This window comes from Chrysemys picta, chromosome 12 (genome assembly GCF_011386835.1).
Source record: "Chrysemys picta bellii isolate R12L10 chromosome 12, ASM1138683v2, whole genome shotgun sequence".
NCBI lineage: Eukaryota > Metazoa > Chordata > Testudines > Emydidae > Chrysemys > Chrysemys picta.
In genome coordinates this window covers 40,745,513-40,770,244 of record NC_088802.1, presented here as the reverse complement: position 1 = coordinate 40,770,244, position 24,732 = coordinate 40,745,513, and the positions used below count along the sequence as shown (strand labels likewise).

Below are 24,732 nucleotides of genomic sequence, written 5' to 3'. Positions count from 1 at the left end.
GCCAGCGAGCCATTTCTGTGTTTTCTAGCTCTTTCTAGAAACTTCCCCGCTGTTACTTCTGTTCTGGGCTGTGTGGAGGATCTGAGGAATGCTTAGAAAAGCCTTTGCTGATACAGGCAATGGGAAGCTGAATAGAATACTTAGGGTTAATAATACATGATACTAATAAATAATTGTGGGGCTCAGTTGGGTTTTTAGGCACAGCTGTGGGTAAGGGGGTGTACAGACTGTACCATCCCAGGAGTAGCCCCGGAGCCACATTGGGACTCAGAGTCACCCCTCTGAGGCACAATTCCCTCCCTTGCTCCAAGGGTTAGTATTTTGATCTGATCCATGCCGGAGGACCATAGCACCCATGTGGAGTCCCACTGAAGTCAATGAACAGATACCAGAGTCCACGCACACAGATCAGATCACAGAATCAGGACCTTAATGGGATGTGAATGGCCAATTTAGTGATGGGGTATTGCGGCTGGTTCCTGACTGGGTAACACTCTGAAGAGGAGAATAATGGATGGTGACTAGCGAATGGTGACTAACCTAGAAAAATGCCCTGCCCCGTGAATTTTTGGACAAATATTAATTTGTGCTAAAAGCCATATAACTCCTGGGATTCTCAGATATTTTCACAACTAAACTGGTGATCGTTGAAATACCTGTGAACCCGCCAGCTCCAGGAGCCAGATCCGGCTCCCACTAAAGTCAATGAGAGACTTTCTGTTGACCTCCATAGAAATGGGATCGGGTCCCAGATGACGCAATCAGCCATCTCATAAGAGAGACGGCATAGTCTAATGGAAAGGGCACTTTGCTGGGTGCCAAGAGACGTGGTCCTATTCCTGGCTTTGCTATTGGCCTGCTATGTGACCACAGGCAAGTCACTTCATCTCTCTGGGCTTCTGTTTCCCCTCACACCCTTTGTTTGCTTTCCTAGATTAAAGGGCCAGAAGGAACCACTGTGATCTTTCTAGTCTGACTTCCTGTTACAACACAGGCACTAAGGCTTTCCTGAATTAATTCCTGCTGAAGCTAGAGTGTATCTTTTAGATATGCCTTGTTTCTTTAAGCCATAAGCTCTTTGGGGCAGGGACTGTTTCTTACTGTGTGTTTGTACAGCACCTAGCGCTGTGGGGCCCTGATCTTGGCAGAGGCCTCAAGGTGCTACTGAAATACAAATAAAAAAAAAGGGCTCATTTTTTTCACATATAGCTCCTCCAGATCCTTGAATCATGCTGCTCACTCTTAGCAGAGGCTACTTTTCCTCCTGTACTTCAATTATATGCAGGTGTTTCTCTTTTCCCCTCCTTTGCATTTCTCATTGAATTTCTTAGCTTACCTCTTATGCATCCTGACAGGCAGGAGGCGAAACATGCATAATTATCCGGTGGCTTATAGGGCGGTTGTTAGACGTATTATAACATCAGCCATAATTTGCAGCTCCCAGGAACAAAAGCGAAAGCATCAAGCCAAATCAATTAGTCACAAGTTTCCTTCCCCATAACTTGCATCTTGTGTATGTAAAGCTGTCAGAAGGGGACACGGGCGCTTCTGGTAACGTCTTCAGATGGAGCCAAGACGGAAACAAACTGGGCCATGCAGAAGAGCGTAAGAGCGAAGAATGGGCCTGATTCTCGTTGTTACTGAAGCCTTTACATTGCTCTGGAGACTTCGTGGAGATAAGAATCAGGCCCATTGGGTGTGTGACTGCTGGGTGGGGGTGAGGAGAAGGGCGATTCCTTCTGAAAAGCCCAGTTTGCTTGTTAATGAGGCGGCTTGTGAGTGCATGTTGGTAAGTTGCAAGTAATGTTTTTCAAGCCTAGCTTTCATGCTGCACGCCTCCCGGCCAACCTCTGAAATAATTGCTGGATGTGCGTAGCATGCCTCTCTCTTCCTCCTCCAGACTCACTCACTGCATTCCGTTTAGCGCCCATGATTCCTTGGTATCCTGTGCTAGCAGGAAAGGATTCACACGGGTGCTGACTTCATTTGCTTTCCTTTCCGGCATGGCTCGTGAGTTTTATGGGTCTCGTCCTCAAGGGAAGAGTGGTAGAATGGGACAGCCAAGTGCTACAGGGAATGGGGACCATAGGGTTAAGATGGCTATTTCCACAATAGGAAAAAAAGAAGTGGATGGTTGGAAATGTAGCTTTTAACCTAAAAGAGTTTGGAGTTGTCTGTGAGATTTCCAAACATGCCTAAATGACTCAAGGGTATGTCCTGGGGTGGCTGGCCCTTTAAGGGGAGGAGGGCCCAACTCGCCTGTGACTGCTCAGTACCTCTCAGTGGAGACTGATCAGGTGATTATAAAATCCTGCCAAGTAGCCCAGATGGGGAGAGAGTTTCCAGGACAGGGAAACTCTGGCAGGAAGGAGATCAAAGGGGAAGAGGTGGGGAGGAAGAGGAGATATAGATCTAGAAAGCAGGTTGGCTCCTCTGGGAGGCCCTCGAGCAGGGTAACTCTCAGGCAAGTGCAGAGAAGAATGGGAATCTGTAGGGAGTATGCTGGCCCCTGCAGAAGACCCCTGGTCGGGTGGAAGGATTGCATTTATGTGTTCAGTGCTTTGCACCACAGAGCAGATCAGTATTTAAGTGGTTAACTGCAGTGAGGTCAAAAGGTTTTGAGCACGTGAGCAGTGTCTATGACTCAGTTCCAGGGAACTGTCCCAGTGAGCCAGAGGGTGCGGTATATTCCATTTCTGCCACTGGCTGGGGTAGCCAGAACATCTGCATATCCTTCTCTGAAAGGATCTCCATTGTCTGTCTGACTTCCAGATGTTTGGGTTACTTGCCCTGGAAGTGCTACAGAGCTTGCTCTCGGCATGATTAGAGTTGGGGGTATAATAGAAGGGGGAGTTATATGCGAACCATAAAAGAGTAGCACAAAGTTATGGGAGAAATCCAACTGTGTGACTCTCTGTGCAGGGCTGCATTTCACCCTAAGGCCCAGCTCTTCAGCTGGTGTAAGTCAGCATAGCTCCATTGACTCCTGAGTTACACCCGTGAGAGTCCGGCCCTAAACTGTCTCCATTCGCAGAGCTGTCCACTTGCCAGTGCTGAATTGCCATAGCAGTATTATTCAGAGATAATCTTATCACACAATGGCACATTGTGATAACCTCCGTGGCTCCTTCAGGGATATCGCTGCTCCCTTTCCTGGCCAGATACAGCTGTTTTCATTGTGTAGGCCACATGTCAACAGAGCCACAATGACATATTTCCAAAATGAAGAGCGTATACATCAAAATGAAAGCCCTGCAGGCTAGGATAATTGCAAAAGCTGTTTCCTATAATTAGAGAGGCCTCTCTGTTTCTGTGACTAGGTAGCTAGGTAGATTTATTGACAGCTCCCACCCAAGGAATGCAGATAAACAGTCTTGCCATTGTCAATAATAAAAAGGAGTTATTCCTTCCACCTTTGTGGTTTCATTCCATAAGAGAGGGAGGAGCCTGAATTAGCGGGAATCATTGAGCTGTTAAATTGCACTTCTTCATGAAATATGTTTATTTTGTACCAAATGCTAGCTCACTAACTGGGTCCTTGGCAGCTGCAAAAACCTCTGCCTATAAAAGTGATAAGAGTCTTATTATATAATTATCATGTTGTTTATATAGTGATTGCATGGGGTACATCTTCTATACAAAGAGCAGTCTTCATGTTCGTCAAACACCATTCAGCATCTGAGCACAGGTTCTTTTCTCTCACACACAGCAACCTTTGCTAAGTTGGCATATAGCAGTGGGAATGGAAGCATGCCAATGAGGTGACTATTTCTGGTATCAAAGACTTAGAGAAATCAGGTGTGTTAGAGGCAGCTGGCGTGGGAGCCCCTTGTTAAAAATTCTGCCACCAAAAGGAAAGGAGGGCTGGGTTTTCCCTAATTCTGGTGGTGTTTACCCCACTCCCAGCATGCTGCTAAATTATTCATCTCTGCCAGACACCGCTTATCCCTGCAGCTCAGAAAAACACGGCCTTTGCAATGCTGCAGGTTGCACCAAGTGTCAGTCTTCTCATAACACTCTCCTGGGGAGGTGATTCCCCTACAGCAGCTGCAGCCCCCTTTCAAAGGACACAAGATGAACTGGAGACTGGGCTATCCACGTACTTGGTAGGGCTCTCATTACTCAGGTGAGTAATCCCAGCTCAAGCCTTACTTTGGCTCTATATTTTCCAGGAACAAAGTCTAACTGCTTCCAGCAGGTGGCGCTGAATATGAGTTTGTTTGTCCAGGGATGATTCTTCCATCATTGGCTCTAGCTTTGAGAGAACAGTTTTTTCCTTAAACCAGGGAAATGAATGAATCAATTACTCCCTCACTTTGTCTCTTTGCCAGTGTGTGGGGGACAGGATTTATCACAGGCTAAGAAGGAGTTAAAACACTGGTGGTGCATGGAGATGCTTTTGTTATGTGGATTGCTTTAAAAATAAGCAAGGTACCAGGCATTAAAAAAAAACAACCCTCAAGTTCATAATGACCTTTTTAGCAGCAATCATAGAGCTGGGATCAAAAGACCACACAGTGGGGATATTTATGCTGGCAAACTCCAGTTCAAATGGATTGTGACTAGTTTTGCAGAAAACACGAGATGTGCCATTTAAGTTAACCCGGCGTGCCTTTTATCCATTGGTTAGAGTTACTGTGATGTGCTCCACTCACTGTTCTCTAGTGCAGTGGTTCTGAAACTTTTCAGACTACTGAACACATTTCATGAGTCTGATTTGTCTTGCGTGTCCCCGAGTCTCACCTCACTTAAAAATATTTGCTTACAAAATCAGACATAAAAATACAGAAGTGTCACAGCCCACTATTACTGAAAAATTGCTCACTTTCTCAGTTTTACTATATGATTATAAAATCAATTGGAATATAAATATTGTACTTACTTTTCAGTGTATAGTCTATAGAGCAGTATAAACAAGTCATTGTATGAAATTTTAGTTAGTACTGACTTCGTTACAGACTTTTTATGTCGCCTGTTGCAAAACTAGGCAAATATCTAGATGAGTTGATGGACCCCCTGGAAGACCTCAATGTAACCCCAGGAGTATGCGTACCCCCGGTTGAGAACCACTGCTCTAGTGATCACGCCCGTGAAAAAGCCATGGCCTACAGCTGGGAGCATGTTTCTGAATTTCGTACCTTCCTAAAGGTCTTGAGCCTAAGAGAATTGGGGTGGTGGGATGGGGAGATGCAGATGAAGTTTTTCAAACACAGACAAACATTAAAAAATGAGAAATGAATCTTTGGGGCGGATTCCCCTCTCACTTGCAGCAATTTTCCATCTGTGTGCCTCCCTTGATGTCAGTGGAATCACTTCTGATTTACACTGGTGTGAGAGGAGAATCCAGCCGCTAGATGGTAATATTATACCCCATGGTGCCCTCTGGTAAGATGCCCATTTCAGTCTCTCTGGGTCTGTTGAAATCTGTTGCATTCCTTATTAAGCCAATGGGATAGAAACCCCCTTGCTCACCTTTGCAGTTCAGTGACCATGCTCCCCCAGGAACTGCCCCTTCATGCTGGCGAATGCCAAGATGAAACTGACATGCTTCTCCTGGACTCTGAGGAGAGGAGTATGTGCTCCTTCAGCTCTGGCAGGAGAGGATGGGGGCAAAGCCATTTAACAGGTTCAGAGACTTTGCCTGGAAATAAACTCAAAATCTCCAGCTCATTTTATGTCGGAGATCCAGGCTGAGATTTTCAAAGTCATGCAGGGGATTTGCATGCCCAATTCCTATTGGTATTTATGGGGACCTGAACATCCAGATTCCTTAGGTGGCTTTAAAAATCTCAGCCTACAACCTAGAAACAATGGGCCAGAGTCTCAGCTGGTGCAAATCAGTGCAACTCCAGTGATTTTCTTAGAGCTGTGGACACCAGCTGAGGACGCGGCCCCAGCTATTTTCCATCTAAGGCAAATTTGTATCAGACTGCAGGGGGTGACATTCACACTACAAGACCTGTGTCCCTCTTAAGTCCCACTTAAGTTCTAATGGGACTTCAATGAGGCCTAAGCCTCATATTCGCCATTTTTACAGGGGTGAGTTTCACCCAGTCTGACTAACTGGAGTGTATCCTGGAGAGCTCTGTAGGAGCCAGAGCAGGGATGCAGAAATATCACTGCAGCCCCAGGACATCAGGATGTCTCTTTGCCATCATGGACACTGGATGCATCTAGTCCTGGATCCCCCAGCCTTGCCCCTCCCAATCTTCCTCCCAAATGCTCCTGCGTGCTGGGGCAGAGGCGGTGCAATTGTGGGTAGGGGAGGCAGTCTCCCTGTGTGTGGGCTCTCTTCACCCCCTCATGCGCACACCAGTGCTGCTTTAATCAGGGCCTCAGCAGGGGGGAGGGAACTGGCTTTATCCATCCCTAAGGGGGAAGCTTCTTGTTGGACTGTGTCCCATCTTGCTGGCATGCAGAGCCCTTTCTCCACCTCCCCTCCTGCACGCCCGCCTGCTGCTGAGAACAGAGGCCAGCAGTAGTGATGAAATTAAATATGATATAGAATATTGGTCTGGCTTGCAGAAGGGACCCCCAGGATCAATTTGATTCTGGCCCTTTCAGTATGGGGAGCAATCACTTGGAAGCAAAGCGTGGGTTAATTTGAAAATAGGTCAATGGGATGTGAAGATAACCTGTGGTAATCTGAATTCTGAGGGCCTCTGGCAAGGGACTAAATCCCTCGGCTGATTAAATTACCTATAAGGGGAAAATAGCAGGACAAGAACCTGCTGTAGATTTATTCTGGAGTATGCACAGCTGTTAGAGGCAGATGTCTAAGAGCAGCTAGAAAGGAACAGCTCTATAGGTGAACATGATTCTTTTAACGGGCTTAATTAAAGGGGAAACAACCTCAGTGTTTGTCTGCATTATCCTTTATTTAATCAACAAAACCAGAGCCGAACTTGGCCGTCACTAATGTGCTAATCTCTGAAGTTGTGGCAATACAAATGTGCATGCCAGAGAAATCATAACCACGTCATCCTCAGAGCTTGGTAGCTGCCAAGGGGGTTTACAAGGAGCTCAAGCAAAAGCAGATTCCGTCAGGCAATTGTTTATTTGTGAGATTCCGTTTCTTAGAAGTGGTTCTGAATATGGGGATCAACGGGTTTTTTTTAAAACCAATCTCTCGGCTAAGCTGTCGGAGAAAAAGGCATTTGTGTTCATCAATTTTATTTGCATAATTTCAAGCGCCGTCAGTAGTACACGGCATGAGGAAAAATTTGCGGAGATTTCACTCCAACCATGAGTGAAATTGGGTTTAGCAGAAAATTAGTTGACTTAACTGGCAAATGATGAAAGCTTGAATAGAGAATGTTTAAATAAGGAGGGATAAAAAAAATAACTTGAAGGTGCAGACTGAAGTTGCATGATTGGAATGTTAAACTCACTGGTTATAACCTGTTTAGCAAGGATGGAGAGGGTAGAGGGTGGGCAGGGGTGGGTAAAGCACTGGACTGTGATTCAGGAGACCTGTGTCCTATTGCTAGCTCTGTCATTAGCCTTCTGGGTGATCTTGGGTCAGTCATTTTCTCTCTCTGTGCCTCAGTTTTCCCCTCTGTAAAACAGGGATAATGTTACTGGCCTTCTTTGTAAAACCCTTTGGGATCTACTCATGAAAAATGCAAAGTCAGAGAGAGGGATTATTCATTATTATATACACCGTGCCCTGTTTTAGAGTCAGCACTACAGGCTCTTTAATGCACATGGATCAATGTGCTAACTAGCAAAGCCCAGAGGGAGGGTACTGGTAATGGTCTATTACAGACTGCCGAGCAAACTGGAAAATGGGATGTTACTCCTTATGCACCTGTCTATAGTGTGTGTGTGTGTGTGTGTGTGTGTGTGTGGAGGGGTTTATTAAATTACAGATGATAATTTTCTAACACAAAAGGTATTGCACCCAACACAGGATAACAGTGTTTGGGATCTCATGGTGATGGATAAAGATGAATTAATCACTGGACTGGAAGTTGGTGGTTGCCTAGGGACCAGTGATCATGAGCTTCATTGCATTCAATGTGACCTGCTGATGTTAATTTTTAATAAATCTTGGAATACCAAGTAAATTCCATAAGAGTACTAGCGGGCTGCCAAAATTCAAAAGGAGCAAGTGGTATGACCTGAGTAACTATAGGCCAGTTAGTCTGTCATCAGTCCCAGGCACGCTAATGGAAAAACGGATACAGGATTCAATTAAGAAAGGAAAGGAATATAATTAATGCAAGTAATCATAGTTTTATAGAAAACAGGTCTTGTCAAACCTTTTGTTCTTTGATGAGAGTACAAACTGATGCAATTACAAGTTTGGATGGTACAGGTAAATGCATAGACTTTTATATTCTTTAATATTAAATTCTTACACTTTTATAAGGGTTTGATTTAGCACTGCACAACATTCTGATTAGAAAATCAGCACTATACAGTATCAATAAAGCACCCATTAAATAGACTAAGAACCGGCCAACGGATGAACCTCAAAAGGTAGCCGTCATCACTGGGGAATCATCATCGAAGGGGCATGTCTCTAGTGGGGTTCCGGGGGGCCCAACCCTATTCAACAGTTTCACCAGTCGGCTAGAAGTAAATGTAAAATTAGTGCTCAGAAAACTTGTGGATAAACACACACATTGGCAGTGTTAAATAATGATGAGGCGTGGGAAGTCATCCAGAGCAAGGTGCAGCACTTAGTAATCTGGGCCCATTCAAACAAAATGTGTTTTAATACAGTCAAAAGCACGTTTATACATTTAGAAATAAGAAATGCCGGCCATGCCTACAGACTGGGGGACTGTAGCCTGGAAAGCAGTGACTGGCAGGATTTAGGAATCACAGTGGAGAAGTAACTCATCCTGAGCTCCCAGTGTGATGCTGGTGCCAAAAGGGTGAAGGTGATTCTCGGATGTAATGAGTAGGAGCAGGGAGGTTAGTTTACCTGTGTGTATGGCATTGGTGAGACCAACACTGGAATATTGTGCCCAGTTGTGGGGGTTGAAAAATTGGAGAGGGTGCAGAAAAGAGCCACAAAACCGATCAAGGGCTGGAGGGAACACCATACAGCGAGAGACTTAAGAATCTCAATCTGTTTAGCTTATCAGAAAGAAGTTTGAGAGGCAGTTTAATTACAGTGTGTAAGTACCTTCATGGGAAGAAAATCCTGGGTACTAGAGGGCTCTTTAATCTAGCAGAGAAAGGCAGAATGACGGAGGCTGAAGCCAAACAAATTCAGGTTAGAAATAAGGCACCAATGTTTACCAAGGAGGGTGATTTAACCATTGGAATAAATGACCAAGTGATGTTCAGATCAAGACTGGAAGAGACGCTTTAGCCAAACACAAATTATGCTTTAGTCCAAGCCAAGTTATTGGGCTCAATACAGGGGTACCTGGGTGGAATTTAATGTCCTGAGAAATACAGGAGGTGAGACGAGATGATCTAATGGTCCCTTCTGGCTTTAAACTCCATGGATTTATGAACTGAGATATCTCCTCAAGTTTGGGGATATCCACTCCCGTGAGAGACAAATGGGCACAGCCATCTGATAAAAAGCTTTTATCTTAAGCAGAATCACTGCCTTTAGCTCTATTAAAGTCAGTGGAGTTTGCTGATTTGCGCTAGCTGAGGAGCTGGCCCACTCTGTGTCATGCAAAGACACGTGCTTACTGAGGGGGCAGCTAATGCTTCAGCAGGGTTTGGAGCCATGGTGCCTGGACATCATCTTGAGGACAGTGTTTAAGAACAGAGCCTTGTGCAGAGGATGTCGTACTTGTCAAGCAGTCGTGGAGGCTAGTTAGTGTCTGATCTTCCTTCACCCCATCTCGCATGTATTGTGATGAGAGCTTCATTGTGGTGTCATGTCCAACAGGAAATCAGCTGCACTGAAGAAAATGTCCCACCTTTTTACCCGATCGGCGTGCTTAAAAATTCACTCCAGAGCAGAGGGCCACTCTGAGGGCTAGAGCCAGGCCGTTATTTTTAGATGAACAGTTAATTCACCAAAAATCCAGTTTTTTGGGGGGCACCAAACCAATTCATGAGCTCGGGCTGAATTTGGCAAATAGTTTCAGCTGCAGTCACCCCCGCTTCCCCCAAAACCAACAGTTCGCAAATGTCGAAACAGCATGTGGAGAAACGTCGAAATGATCCATTTCAAATGGATGGAAGTGGCATTTTGAATGGGCATTCTAAATGTTTCGTTCTACCCAAACAAAGTCTTTGGGGCGGGGGCTTCTTTTCCCCAACAAAAAAAAAAGAACTAATTCAGTTTCAGTTAGAAACTAAATAATGGCTGGGTTTTGGGAGGGGGAGGAAGGGGTTGGGGTTTGCATTTTGGGTGAAGGGGTTGATTTTTTTGATCAACTCTAATGAGGACCAAACAGCAGTTAAAACCCACTAAAGCCCTGGAAACCAGGCTAGATGATCTAATCGTCTCTTCTGGTCTTAAAGACCTATGAATATATTTCGAGGACTTAAGTGGCGCATAGTTTTTGTCTTGGCTCTCTGCACAAGGGTGCGTTTCACCATGGAAGAGAGAAAAGGGCCTGATTCTGCCTTCACACACACCAGTGTCAATCAGAAATATCTCCACCAAGCCCCCAAAGAGGAAGGTGCTGCCTTTTAGAAGAACAACAACTGGACAACATGACAGCTAAAAATTGGTATAGAGCTAGAGTTGTAACCCTTACCCGTGTGGGGGACAAAGTGGTGACTTCAATGCGACAGCGTCTGCCAGGATGTGCTCACCCCTGTGACTAAGTGTAGCACAATATACCCCATAACGTGTATTTTTCTTTTCAAGTATTGATTTAGAAATGTGGATCTTTCTTTGTTAGCAGAGAGCTGCATGATTTTGTGTTATTTACACTTAATTATCAATTGCGGTTTATGTAATCCTCAGTGGATTCAGCTCCCGTATATTGTAGGTCATGGAGCTGCCTGTTGAAGCAAGTACTGAATTATAGCCGCAATTCTGGAAACAGGGAGATTAAATGTTATCTTGCTGCTCTTTGATACCGATAACCTTTATGTCTTTCCTCCATGATAGCGCTGATTATTTCCATTTGTCACAGTCCAATCGGTTTTTTAATGTATAATGATAGAGATGTAGAGAAGTTGCAATCTAATAATTCTTTGCACTTATATAGCAGTAATGCTCATTCTAATAATCAGACTTAGCATTTACTGTGCTTTTCATCTGAGGATCTCAAAGCAGTTTACAAAGAAGGGTAAGTGTCATTGTCCCAATTTTACCACTCTCTGGCTCACTAGGTCCTTGTAGAGCGTCCATCACAGGAGGGTCTGAACACCTCTCAAAGGTTTATGGATTTTTTTCTTCCACCCACCTTCTTTAAAGGGAATGATTATTGTCCCTATTTGAGAGATGGGAAATTGAGACTGAGTGAGGTGAAGTTAATAACATGTCACACAGATTCCAGCTCCCCTCACTCATAGTGCAGTGTCCTAGAAGGGATATATTTTCACCCTCCTGATTTCTGTGTACATCTGAATGTCTGGACCGGGAGCTCCATTGGTCTGTGCCTTTTGCACCAGTGCAGTGGGGGTGTGAAACACCCGTAATTGGAATGGTAATGGTTGTCCCCCTCTTGGGATTGGTATAAATGACTATGCAGTGCGCAGGACAATGGAGAATCTGCTCCTGTGTCTTTAACGGAGGCACTAATACAAACAATAGGACTAGAGAAGCAATTCTTTCCCCAAATCTGTGGCTGTCCATCCAAATTAAACTTCAAATTGTCTGCAGATCTGGATTTCTTCCTTTAAATTCAGCTCCGCTCTAGAGAACACTTTTCATCCAAGGATCTCAAAGAACTTTACGGACTTTAATTACTCCTCACCACACCCTTCAGAGCTATAGTTCATATTATACCCTTTTTAAGTTAGGGGTAATGGAGACACAAGAGGTTAAAAGACTGAAGAAGCCAGTGACAGAGCTGGGAATGGAACCCAGGAGTCCTAACTTTCAGTCTCCTGCGGTAGGCCAGATTGTGCTACCCTGGTGTTAAACAGTGTTTTATTCCATGAGTAGGTCCCTCATCTTCAGGGACGTTGGCTGGGGTAAGGTTCTAGTATTGCAGTGGAAGGAAGGGCACATGTTGTACCAGGCACATGAGAGAGAGTCCGTGCGGCAAATTGCATAGTTTAATTAGACAAGACAGAGAGAGGTGAAGTGACTTGCCCCAAATCATCCATCAGGTCAGTGGCAAAGCTAAGATTAGAATCCAGGTCTCTTAAGCCCTAGACCAGGGGGCTAGCCTCTGAACAACATAAGTGAGAGCAGTCTCTTAACCAGCGGACCATGCCTCCTCTTCAGTGTTATCGGAATGTAACTAATCTGAACACCCATTTAAGTTCCCATCACACAGGTTAGATAAGTGGAGAGATCTCGTGTGCACACATATCTGAAACATCTGACATCCCTTATAGATTAGCCCCAAGCTTTTCATTTATCTTAGTGCCTTTGAATGGCGTGTCAGGATTTTGGGGTTGGCTCTCCTTCACCAGTTTAATTTTGAGCCTATGGACTGTGATGCTAGATTGGCAGGTATGTACCGGAGGGTCGGGAAAGCTCTTGCAGGCCAATATAATGCTCCAAATTTGGTGTCTGAGCCTCTGCTTCTTGCTTTATTTATGTATCTTCTTGGGATGGCTCTCAGAGACGAGAGTCTTTCTATTCCTGTCATCTCCCCGATCAGCCACTTAGTGGAAAATTGCCCATAGAAGTGAACCTAAATTACAAGTGATAAAACTAGAGCCTGTTCTATCCGCAGATGACCCTTTCTGTTCTACACCGAGCTAACACTTATATTCTTTGTGACAAGAGCAATGAAGCCGTTGCAAGCATTTATGTGCAGCTAAGTCACCTTAAATTGAAAATCCTTGTTTTTGCTGGCTTTGGAGTGGTCCTTCATTAATTCATTCTACGCTTCAGGTCTACACTTAAAAGTTAGCTTGACATAGTTGTGGTGCTCAGGGGTGAAAAAGTCATACCCACGAACAGAATAACCTAACCTCTGGTGTAGACGTGGCTAGGTCAATGGAAGAATGTTTCCGTTGACCCAGATACCACCATTTGGAGAGGTGGATTAGCTATAGCAATCGAAAAACCCCTTCCTTTGCTATAGGAAGCGTTTACACTATGGCACTACACTAGCCTGGATATGGTAGACATGGCCTAAGCATTGCTCAGTGAGAGACGGTGCTCCAGGATGATACCAGACCAACTTGCCTTTTAGATTGGTTTATAGAAGCAAGCCAGATCATATTTGGGATTCTTGCACCAAGGATCCTTCTCCCTACAGGGGCCAGGCACAAACCCTGGGGTAGTAGAGGCACCAGTGTCCCCAGCATACAAGCCATACAAAAGAAGAGGAGAGGAGGGAGAAGAGATGGCCTATAGTCCAGCCTCCCTCCATGTGGGCCTACAAAGGTCACCCTCCTATGGCTGTTAATAAGAGAACTGGTCAGAAAATTTTTGTCATGAGTTCTCCATCAGAATATGCTGTTTTGACAAAACTGAATATTTTTCACAAAAAGAAGAACAGGAGGACTTGTGGCACCTTAGAGACTAACAAATTTATTAGAGCATAAGCTTTCGTGGACTACAGCCCACTTCTTCGGATGCAGTCCACGAAAGCTTATGCTCTAATAAATTTGTTAGTCTCTAAGGTGCCACAAGTCCTCCTGTTCTTCTTTTTGCGGATACAGACTAACACAGCTGCTACTCTGAAACCTTTGAATATTTTTCAAAATTCATTATTGATTTAGATTAAATTTTGTTTAGAAAAAAATGTGGTTTTTTGGTTTTTTTGTTTTTTGTTTTAAGTGAAGTGTCCTGATTTCACATTTTTGGAACAAAAAGTTTTCATTTTTCAATTTGAAATGACTTTTCCTTTCAAAGTTGATGTTATTCTGTAGTTTTTAAAAATTAGAAAATTAAAAAGATACAAAATTTAAACAAAATGTTTTGATGGACCCAAAACAAACAAAAAAAATGGGAATTTCATTTCCAGAAAAGATTCAAAATTTTGGCTTTTTGTCCCAATTTGGGATGAATTTTTCATTCCCCTCTCCCCCGAAATCTCTAAATTTTTCACCAGATGGGCCAGCTCTAGTTACTGAATGACAGGGTGACATTGCACCAGCATAAGGCTCTCCTTCTTAAGCCCCCAAACTAGAGTTAAAGTGGGACTGAAATTGGGCATAGGCCTCTGGACAGAGGGCAGTTTCACCCCCTGTGATGATTTCAGTAACACAGATCAGACTTCTCTTTGCTTCCTCTTTCCCTGCCCCAGGAATGAGATTTGTAGGATGTATAAGCAGGCAGTAACTTATTCCCCCACCCGCACCCCCAATGCTTACCAGACTCCCTGCCCTGCTTCTCTGGACACATGCAGCTGATGCATCCCTGAAACGGTGTCATTGTCGCACAGTAAATGCAAATCCCAGGCTTCCGCTTACCAGAGGACACCCTAAGAGTCAGCTCTGCCCATGCAACGAGTTGGGGAGATGGACTAGTAGGAATCATGGGGGAGAGGCCATGCGGGGCCCCAGTGACAACATGTGATTAAAGCAGAGTTCAAGACATCCGGGAAGGAGCCAGTTGATGGCACTTTTAAATCGCATGGCAGGGAAATGGGGCTATGGCAGGTGAAAGGGCTTATATTGTATGGCTGATCAATCCTTCTCTTCAGTAATTTAGGGGTGCCTCCGGGACGTGGCAATTGTCCCTTGACTGTCCCTTTGCCCTTTGACCTCATTTATACTGATTACCATGGCCTCCAGCAAATGAAGCAACACATGGGGCTCTCCTTTAAGAAATACAGGTAAGAAAAAAATCACTCTCTTCCTCTCTGCTTCTACTTTTAAATAGCAAATGACGCTAGCGCTAATGAAAACGAGGGGCAAATAGTTCTGCCTAGAGGAAGGCATGTTGTGGCCTGGGATTTTGCAAATTTCATCACACAGCTTTGCCAATGCACCTCACCCTGCACTGCTCCAGCCCTCCCCCTCCTGTGCTGCTCCAGTCCAGTCCAACTCTGCCTGTGCACCTCAGTCCTGATTGCAGCACCCCGTGCTATTCCAGTCCTAAACTCTTCCGGTCCTTCAACCTAATGAGGCTGTTCTGTGCCTAAATTGGTGGTAGTTTTACACAGGGTGTAGACACAGACTCGGAAGAGACACCTTTTAAGATAAATCTGACCCCATCCAGGATTTGAACCCAAATTCCCAGAGGGGAAATGTTTGCAGCACTGAGCAATTGTCTCTCTCTCTCTCTCTCTCTCTCTTTGCTCTGTCTTTTCTTTATCATGGCAAGACCTGCTGAAACTCCCCTGACCTTGCAGCCTTTCCCTTCCCCTACCAATGAGCCCCCCCATAAATCTCCAGCACATAAGGAGGAGGAATTCAGCCTTTTGTTTCCAGCCTTGTTTATGTGCATGACAGCTGGTAAATTGCCCAGAGACCTTCCCAGCAGCTGTCAGAACATGCCCGGGAAGGAGGGAGCACAACCTCACCTGCCACTGTCTTGAGATCAGAACTCATTCTAAGGTTCTCCAATGGGAAAGCAAACACCCTTGGGAGAAGTATGTGTGTAACTAGTATGTTTGCACGCTGTAGGTGGGATCTGCCACCATCATAACAGGACAGAGAGATCTCTTTGTATTTGCAAGAAAGACAACCTCCTCCTCCCCCCCACAGCCCATTTCCTCCCTTCCTCTTTACCATTGAGAGAGACAAATGTCACCATCCCCGTGGTACATCAGCAGCCTGCAAAGTATGTGATTTAATTTAGCACTGATAGTTCTGCTATTTATTACATTTTCGCCCATCCCTTCCACTATCCTACACAATTTTATTAGAGGGGAAGATGACAGGCGGTGTTATTGTTTTTATTACAAATGCATTTGCTTTGTGCGTGCCACTTGCTTTTTCTCCTCTCTCTTTCCACGTTCTCTTTTCTTCCTCCCTCTTGCCATGTAATGCCTACCTCCGCATTCCTGGGATATTTGGAAAAGCATTAAAATGTCTCCTGGAGATAGATAATAGCTTTCCCAAACGTTGGGTGGGTGTAAAGCCTGCGCAACAGGGAGCAGTGAATCTCTTCCTTTCCAGAGGTGACACTTAGGATACTTTTCCCCCCTTTATGCTGAATATTCGACTAGTGCTTTGCTTCCAGTTTCCCCTTTTGATCTAAGGCGGATGCCCAATGCCAGTTCTCTGTTGGCCTAATGGTAACGTTATGCATTACTAATGGCAAGACCTGGGTTTGAATCCCAGATTTGCTGAGATAAAGGAACTGCCAGGCCAGAACAGACTGACCATCCATCTAATCTGTCATCCTTTTCAGACAATAGCTAATGCCAGAGGTTCCTAAGCATGTTGTGTTTAGAGCAATAGTTACTGAGTTAAAAGAACAGGAGTACTTGTGGCACCTTAGAGACTAACAAATTTATTACTGAGTTATACACCTAGGAAATACAATAGCGGACCAGACCCATAGTCATCTAGTCTGGTATCGTCTCTGACAGTGGCCAACACCAGATACTGCAGGAGGTGTAAAACCCTCTGGATAGACAGTTGTTCAATACCATCCCTATGGTGACATTTCTTCCTGCCTCAGGCTATTAATGGTTAGTTTATGTCCTGAAGCATGTTTCTACCCATTATAATTTTTGTCCCAAGTGCAAATATTCTTATTATTCATAAAAATACTGAATCTTCTTTAAAAATGCTCTTTGCCACATTACTATCTGGTGGCAATGAGTTCCACAGGCTATCTCTGGAGTAAATTGTAAGAACAAACAGCTGCTTTAGTGAAGAAGCCTAATCCAGCTCCTTGAGTCAGAGGGATAATGCCCATTTGTTGTTTTTCATAGCACTCTGTCCACATAGCAATATACTCAGACAACAAAGGCACTCGTTCAAGATGGAAAAATTACATCATCAGGCCAAATTCTCATTGGCCAATCAGTGATCCTGCCATCCAGTTACTTCCAAGTAGCCACTGGCTACTGTGACTGCCCACGACTGCCCAAAAGGTGACTGAGCAGTAGAGAGAATAAGCTGCATACTCTGAAGGGGTGCAGTTCCAGGGGTGCTTCTGCTGCCTGCCAGGTGAGGTGCAATGCCTCCTGGTGCTTGCACTGAGACAGTGCAGGTCAGCACTGTCCCTAGCTCAGGGGTATTGCTAAACGCCACAACAGAGCGTAGGGGAGTATTGCCAATCAAAGTCTATTGGCAGAAGTGTATGGGACCAGGACTGGAGGAGCAGAGGTTGCTGATCATCATTGGCCTGTATTGGTGAAGCTGCTTAGGCAAAACTTATTCGGTGCCCATCTGCATCACACCCAGCTGTAGCCATTGTAATTAATCCACTGGCACTTGCACTAACAGTCCCTAAATCTGTCTCAGCTGTCAGCATTGACGGCATTGTCGTCTTTTCCCAGGCCTCCAGCTTTTAGGCGGTAAGGCAGTACACTTCACCAAAGCCTTTGGCCCTTGATATTCAAACACACGGCACTGGCTTGGCCTCTCTATTGTCCCATGGGACATGCATTTGAGCACATAATGCTACTTGCTGCACGGATGCTCAAACCAGTAATTGGGCACTGATGTGAGGGACTGTCCCTGCACAGGCTGGATTCTAGGACTCTCAGATCTCTCTCAAAGCAGTCATTCCACTCAATGAGCATCTGCTCAAGCCCTCAGCAGCACTAACAGCCTCTCCTTGGCCTGCTGATGCTAGAGGGCGAACCTGTAGCTTGTGGCTTGATGCTCTTTGTTTGCAGACTGGGAGCAGAATATAACCATTGCCCTTTGCTCTCTTGCCTGGGCAGGTGTCGCGTTCGGGTCATTGATACCTTTGGGACAGAGCCAGCCTACAACCTTGAGGAGTATGCCACTCTGCATGGCTACCGGACAAACTGGGGGTACTGGAACCTGAATCCCAAGCAGTTCATGACTATGTTTCGTAAGTGATCCCTTGTTTGGTAATTGTTTCTAATGGGGTTTTATTTGTTTTGTATTTGCAGATTGGGTGAGAGAGCTGAGCAAATAATTGATCTGGTGGTTCAGAGGTCAAACTGGAAAAAAATGTGCTTAGTTTCAAATCGAAGCTGATTGTTTTTCACCAAAATGAAAAACAAAGAAAAAAATGTGTGCCGGACAAATTAAATACTTTGAATTTCGATTCCAAACATTTTCAAAAAGAAACATTTTGACATTTTCAAAATTTTTTGTTTTCAGGGTTTTTTTGGCCAAAAGTATTTGACAACTTCAACCTGAATTTGCATAAAGTTCCGGTGCTGCCAAAAATGTATTTTTTGGCAAATTTACTATTTGCCAATTTTTTTATTTTTTTACCTGGCTCTATTTCTTGATCACTAGATTATCATTGCAGGCCAAGGCCAATGCACAAAAAGCACAAATAGGTTCTCGGATGTATCTGAATTACTCTGCCAGTCCACTGCCCATGTCACCGCTGTCACCGCCCCCTCCCAAAGCAACTGCAGTGGAAAGAAAACAGACTTTGATTTGCTCAGATCCCACAAACTCAGGTTCACTCTTGTTCCCTCTATCCGTTGCCACAAGCTGCAGGCTCACATGTGTCCAGTTCACTTGAAAAGAGTGCATTTTCACACCCAATTGGCACTGACGAAGGGATGGGCCTTCCATTTCCATTTGTAAGCAGCTTCTCAGGAGCAGTCCTGGGTTTGCATCTCAGTCCCCTGGCCTATGGCTTCCCCCTACCCCCTCTGCCAGCAGCGGCTGGGAAATGTTGTGCAAGCAGGGGAGGTGAGCATCTCACATGGCCCACCCGTGTGCCCTCTGGCCAGCTGAGCTGTGCATTGACAAGATCTCAAGGGAGTCCCATCTAGTCCTTCTCATCTAGAGCTATGGAGGCGGCAATATCAAGTGCCCTTGAGGCTGGTAGGATTAAAGTAGGGGGAGATGTTTGAGAGGCCTCTGAGTCTTACGGGAGATATACAGGACTCCTAACGTGGGATGTAGCCAGAAAATAACACCCCTTCCCACTCTACCAAGCCTGGGACACAAAAGAGATACTAGGCTTATTACCATGTTGCACCACAGCCCAAAGCTGTTTTCCAAAGCATGCTGGGTGGGATGCATGCTGCTTCCATCTGACCCTAACCTTGACAATGTGCTCCAAGGAAACTCCTGCTTAATGGGCTCTGTTACTTTAATGAGCTTTAATACTTTACTGTCCCACTCCCACTGTTTTGCTAATTATGTTCTCAATCTGCCCCAGCAATTCCCCTCCTCCCGTAGGTTTTTTGGGAGTGAAGGACTTTGCTCGGCCATGGCCATTTTTCAGTCCCAGGGATTCTGCAGGGAGCTGTCTGAGCAAACCAATCATCCGTCCTGCAGCAGCGGGGGGATTTTATGGCTAGAAAACAAAAGCCAGGGGAGAGAATGCTGGGAAGAAGGAATTTGATATTATGGCAAACAAAGCAGCAGGCTGAGGGAGCTGCTGTACCTGGGCCATGTTTGGGTGACCCAGGCTAACGTGAAAGGGGAGTTGGATCAGCCCAGCGGCAGGGACATGGACTTCTTTCTCTGCCCAATAATTAGTACCTAGCTCTTATCCCGTGCTTTTCATCTGTAGCTCTTAAAGCGGTTTACAAAGGAGGGCAGTAGCATTATCCCCCATTTAATAGATGGGGAAACTGAGGCACAAGAAAGGACTTGCCCAAGGTTACCCAGCAGCAGAACTGGGATTAGAACCAACATCTCCTGAATTCCAGTCTAGGGCTCAGTCCCCTAGGCTGCACACCTAGAGGCTGCTATTGAGATCCGGGACCTGTTGTGCTAGGCACTATACACACACTTACCCTGAAGGCCTCACACTTTAATAGACAAAGGGAGGATGATTATCCCCATTTTACAGAGGGGGAACTGAGGCACAGCAAGATGAAGCAACTCACCCCAGGAACCAGCTGCAGAGCCAGGACTGGAACCCAAATCTCTAGAGCCCTAGGCTAGTGCTTTAACCACAAGAACATCCTGCCCTCAGGCTGGGTGGGCTTCATGCCTCGTTCTCAAAGGGAGGTGTAAACAGGTCCCATGCCCTTCCCCATATTGAGCCCACCGTGCCGGCAAGGCCCATCATACCACAGGTGGGATTTACCAGCGTTATGCCAGGGGGAGGGAAGATTTGAAATCAGCTGCCCAATTGTGCCCCTTGCATGCAGGAGAGAGCAGCCTTGATCCGAGTAGGGGAAGAGAGTGAAAAAAAGCCTGTGGAGATAAGGAGCAAAGAGAGAGTTGGGTGGGGAGGTGAAACGCAAGGGATATTTTTTTCAAATACAGAATTTATTTTCAGAGGGAGAGTCGCCTCTCTGGAGAAGGCTAGGCAGGATTTTAGAGAAAGGGCTGGGGCTTCAGATTTATCCAATAATCTGCCAAGTGGAAAGGAGCCTTACTTGTCGGCAGTAAACCTGGTGACCGATCACACGCTTTGTGACTCAAATATTTTTTCCCCCTGGCTTGATATAATCTATTTGGCAGCCTAAAAAGCAACTTATATTTTAAAGAGACCTGCAGGCAGTTCACAGCTCATATATTTTAATAGCTCCTGTTTGCTTTTTTCCCTCTTTCTTCTTTTTTTTAATGCAAGGAACCTTTCAGAGTCTCTTTCCTTGACTCAAAATGCCTCAGTGCCACGGAATAATCCAAGCCTCATGGCCTGCGCCTTCGACTGGTTCCAAACACCTCCACTCTTCCTTGCACTAATTAGCCCTACCCCACATTCCCCTGCGAAGCACATCTGAAGGCAGCTCCTCCACACCCACCCCCACCCCCACCCCCTGTCTCTCTGCAGAGAGGGAAGCACTGAGGGCTGAGCGCACAGTTAAGGTGCTCAGCAGGGATTGGGACGCACACAGACTGTTACCAGATAGGACGGTGGAGGAGGCAAAGGGGAATCCTGGATCCAGCCTAGGATTTACCTGTGACCGTCACGGAGAAACAGGGTGAATTTCAGCCCAGTGATCCCCGGTGCCTCCATGACACCAGGGCTCAGCTCAATAGTTAAACTCCCAGCTACGTGGAATAGGGCCTGGAAATGTTTTCATCTCATCGGTGGACTCTGGTAACTGTTTCATTCTTCAGTATAAATGACCTCAATGGGGAAAGGCTGCATGTTGCTGAGGCTTTGGGAGGACAGATAGTGGCCTCTGGAAGACCCCCTCAGTGCGCTAGCAAGAGCCAAACCCGTGTTTCTTTTCCCCTTGGTTTCTGTAGCTCACACTCCCGACAACTCCTTCATGGGCTTTGTGTCCGAGGAGCTCAACGAGACCGAGCGGCAGTTCATTAAGTCCAACAAAGCAAGCAACATGGCAGTGGTGTACGGGAAGGAAGCCAGCATCTGGAAGGTGGGTGCCTGCAGCGACATGGTCAGTCCACAGTAACAAACAAATAGCCACAAATAGCCAAAGTTTTGCCATTGGCTTCAAAGGGACCAGAATCTGGGCTAATGTGCATAGACTCCTAGAAATCAGTGCTTAAAAAAGTCCTAATTGGCCATTTAATTCATCCCTCCCACTGGCCCATGTAGGATTATTCCCTGGATTATATCCCCTAGTGACTTGTCCAGTCCACTTTCAAGAGTCCCAGCAATGGGGCTTCCACCACTTCCCTTGGGAGAGCAGCCTATTGTCTGAAACTTCCTATGTGGGCAGTTTATCCCCTGGCCACCTGCACTGCAGGGTTTCTTGCACCTTCTTTTCAGACAGCTGGCACTGGCCCCTGTCAGCAGCAGGATACTGGCCTAGATGGACCCATTGATATGCTCCAGTGAGTGAGCCAAATTGAAACAGAATGGGTATCCCAGGCATCTTATGAAGTGGCTCAGCTTCCAACCATGGGACCATAAGGTCTGGACACTCGCTGTTTAGGAGCTGAACTGAGACCATCTAGCGGTGGTATATCTTTCTTGTTAGCATTTGTATTTTAATCACATGCAGAGGCCCCAAACAGGACACAGTGCACAGAGTCAGAGCCAGTCTCTTCCCCAAAGAGCTTACAATCTAAATGGACAAGGCAGATGAAGGAGAAAAGAGAGAGGGGAAGTTACTTGTGCAAGGTCACGTAGCAGGTCGGGCTCAGGCAGGAATAGAATTCAGGTTTCCTAAGTACTAGTCCAGGGCACTAGCCACCGAACCACACTGCCTCTCGTCATCAGCTGGCAGCAACTTTTAGTCACCACAGACATGGGTCAGATATGAGCCTGTAGGTGCAAAACTCTTTTCCACTACTCCGTCCCTGAGCCAGACAACTGACTTCCTGTTCCAACACCACCTCATCGCTAGAGAGACGAATAGCACCGCTGTAACCCTGCTCAGCAGGCACACCCTCTTAAAAGAAAACAGCCCTACCGTCTCTTGTGTAGCCAGCAGTGGTGTTGGTTATTGGGGGTGGCCTGAGCTCCACACTCTTTTATCTGGAGCATGCTCAATGCTTTTGCTTCCATTATCCATAAGCAGGAGCTAATTGTCACCCTCTCTTGATTTTTTTCTTCCATGCACCTCCCTGGGATGTTCCAGTTGCAGGTATTGTATTACTCTACTCTATTCCTTTATTTAATGGTGCATTTCAGACTAAATATAAATTATCAATAGAAAATGTATATCTGCAATTGAGCTCGCATTGTCTGTAGGTTAAACCTGCACTGCTACCAGTGGGTGTTTATAGTCTGATACGGTGCTGGGTTCCCTTCTTTCCCATGCCCACCCTTTCTATTACCAGCGCCACTGAATCTGTCCTCGCAGCCTGTTCTGGGTGCTGCAGTCTGCGTTCCACAGAGCAGCATATCTCTGCAACAAACCCTCCTTTCAAAACACACAATTGCAGCGCAGGTATATAAATCCCTGCAACAATTACATGTATCAAGAAGTTACCCAGCACATGCTTTCTGTCTTGCTGCCCAATCTTGCAGTAAGGAGACCTTTTGCTGATGGCTAGGCTTCCCCGCCCCCCGTAAATGACAGCTCTTTGACTTAATCTTTTTTTGGCACAGAAATATTCGTGGCTACTAACACCCTCCCTCACAGTGAGTGATTCCAACACTCACCTCATTCTGTGGGCCACATTGATTTCTCATGGTCTCACTCCTCTTTGCTTCTTACGGATTTTTAAATAAATGTTATTAAAAACTCTTTCACTGTCGGGAACCAGCTGCAGTAAAAGGTCCATGGAATAGCACCCTGTCAATTTGCTTCCCAGGAGAAAGGGGCCTGGATCCAAACTCTGGATTCCAGAACCCCCAGTCTGTGAGGCGGATCAGGACCAGTTGCTTGGTCCACCACCCCTAGTTACCAGTCAGGATTGGGCAGATGTGATGTCTCGTGGTAGAAATACCTGCCTCCTGATTCTTCACAGTCCTGCATCTTGAGTAGTTCCTCACACCTGTGCAAAATGGGTGTAAAGGACTCCTGTTGTGGTTTGGTTAGCTTTTACACCCACCACTCTAAGTGACAACCTATTGTGCGCCTGTGTGGTGAGTTTAAGTCAATGGGCCTGATTCTCATTTACACTAAATTAGCAAGTACTCAGGTAACCCAGTGGGTATGTGTGACAAGCCCCCCTCTGTGCTGATCGACAGAAGATAGGCGTTGTTACAAGCTGCTGACTCTGGTGCTTTAGCAGCAGTTCCAGAGGCTCCCGGTTCAATTCCCAGTGTGTTGGCCAAGATGATGGCTGCCTGTCATACTCAGCAGCTTGGGTAAGGGCTGTACAATCTAGCACTGGGTAGGTAGGGTAGAGTCCGTGTGGTCCAAGGAGCTGGAGATGGGTGGGACTCAGGAGACCTGGATTTGACATTAAACATTCTGTGTGACATTGGACAAGCCAGACCCCCTTTCTGTGCCTCATTCCCCCATCTATAACATGAGACTAATGATGCCCTGCCTTGTAAAGTGCCCCTGAGGTCTAGAGTTGAACAATGCAATATAAACGCAAAGTATTACTCTTGAGTTGTAGCATTTATGTCCTGCACACAAGCAGGGCCGGCTCTAGGATTTTTGCCGCCCCAACCAAAAACAATTTTGGCAGCCCCCCCAATTTTTTAATTACCCCACCCCCAGCCCCGCCTCAACTCCGCCCCTTCCACAAATCCCCAGCCCTGCTCCCCTGCCCTGCCTCCTCCCCCCAGGCTCTCAAGCCTAGGAGGGAGGGAGGGGGAGAAGCGGTGCCCGCGCCGCGGCCACTCGGAGTCTCCCCCTCCCTCCCAGGCTTTCAAGCCTGGGAGGGAGGGGGAGCAGCGGCGCGCGAATCAGCTGTTTCGCACGCCGTGGCCTCTCAGGATCTCCCCCTCCCTCCCAGGTTTGAGAGCCTGGGAGGGAGGGGGAGCAGCGGCGCGCGAGCGGCAGCAGCAGCGGAGGTGAGCTAGGGCGGCCAGGGCACATTTTTAGGGGCAGCATTCTGGCGCCGGCCATGCCGCCCCTAAAAATGTGCCGCCCCAAGCACCAGCTTGTTTTGCTGGTGCCTAGAGCCGGCCCTGCAGACAAGCCAAGTACTGATAAGCCCAGGATCAAATACAATCTCTCAAACAGAATCTTTTTGAAGTTCAGAAACATTTGATTAACTTCCCACCCTTCCTCGTTGTTGTTCCTCTGAACTTCTAGCTTCCATCAAGCACCAGGAGCAGAAGCACTAATAAGGAAGAAAGCCCATATACATCCGATTTCCAGCTCA

The 24,732-nt window shown here is 46.1% G+C and overlaps 1 protein-coding gene across 3 annotated transcripts in view; it reads left to right on the top strand.

Annotated features, from left to right (window-relative positions):
• MGAT5B (alpha-1,6-mannosylglycoprotein 6-beta-N-acetylglucosaminyltransferase B) overlaps positions 1–24,732 on the top strand; it is a 175,635-nt gene that overhangs the window by 110,522 nt on the left and 40,381 nt on the right. For all 3 annotated transcript variants that reach the window (XM_024101714.3, XM_065563389.1, XM_065563388.1), the window contains 3 exons: positions 14,712–14,843; positions 17,856–17,989; positions 21,283–21,413. In XM_024101714.3, the coding sequence (XP_023957482.2) occupies positions 14,712–14,843; positions 17,856–17,989; positions 21,283–21,413 (397 nt within the window). The remainder of the gene's footprint in view (positions 1–14,711; positions 14,844–17,855; positions 17,990–21,282; positions 21,414–24,732) is intronic.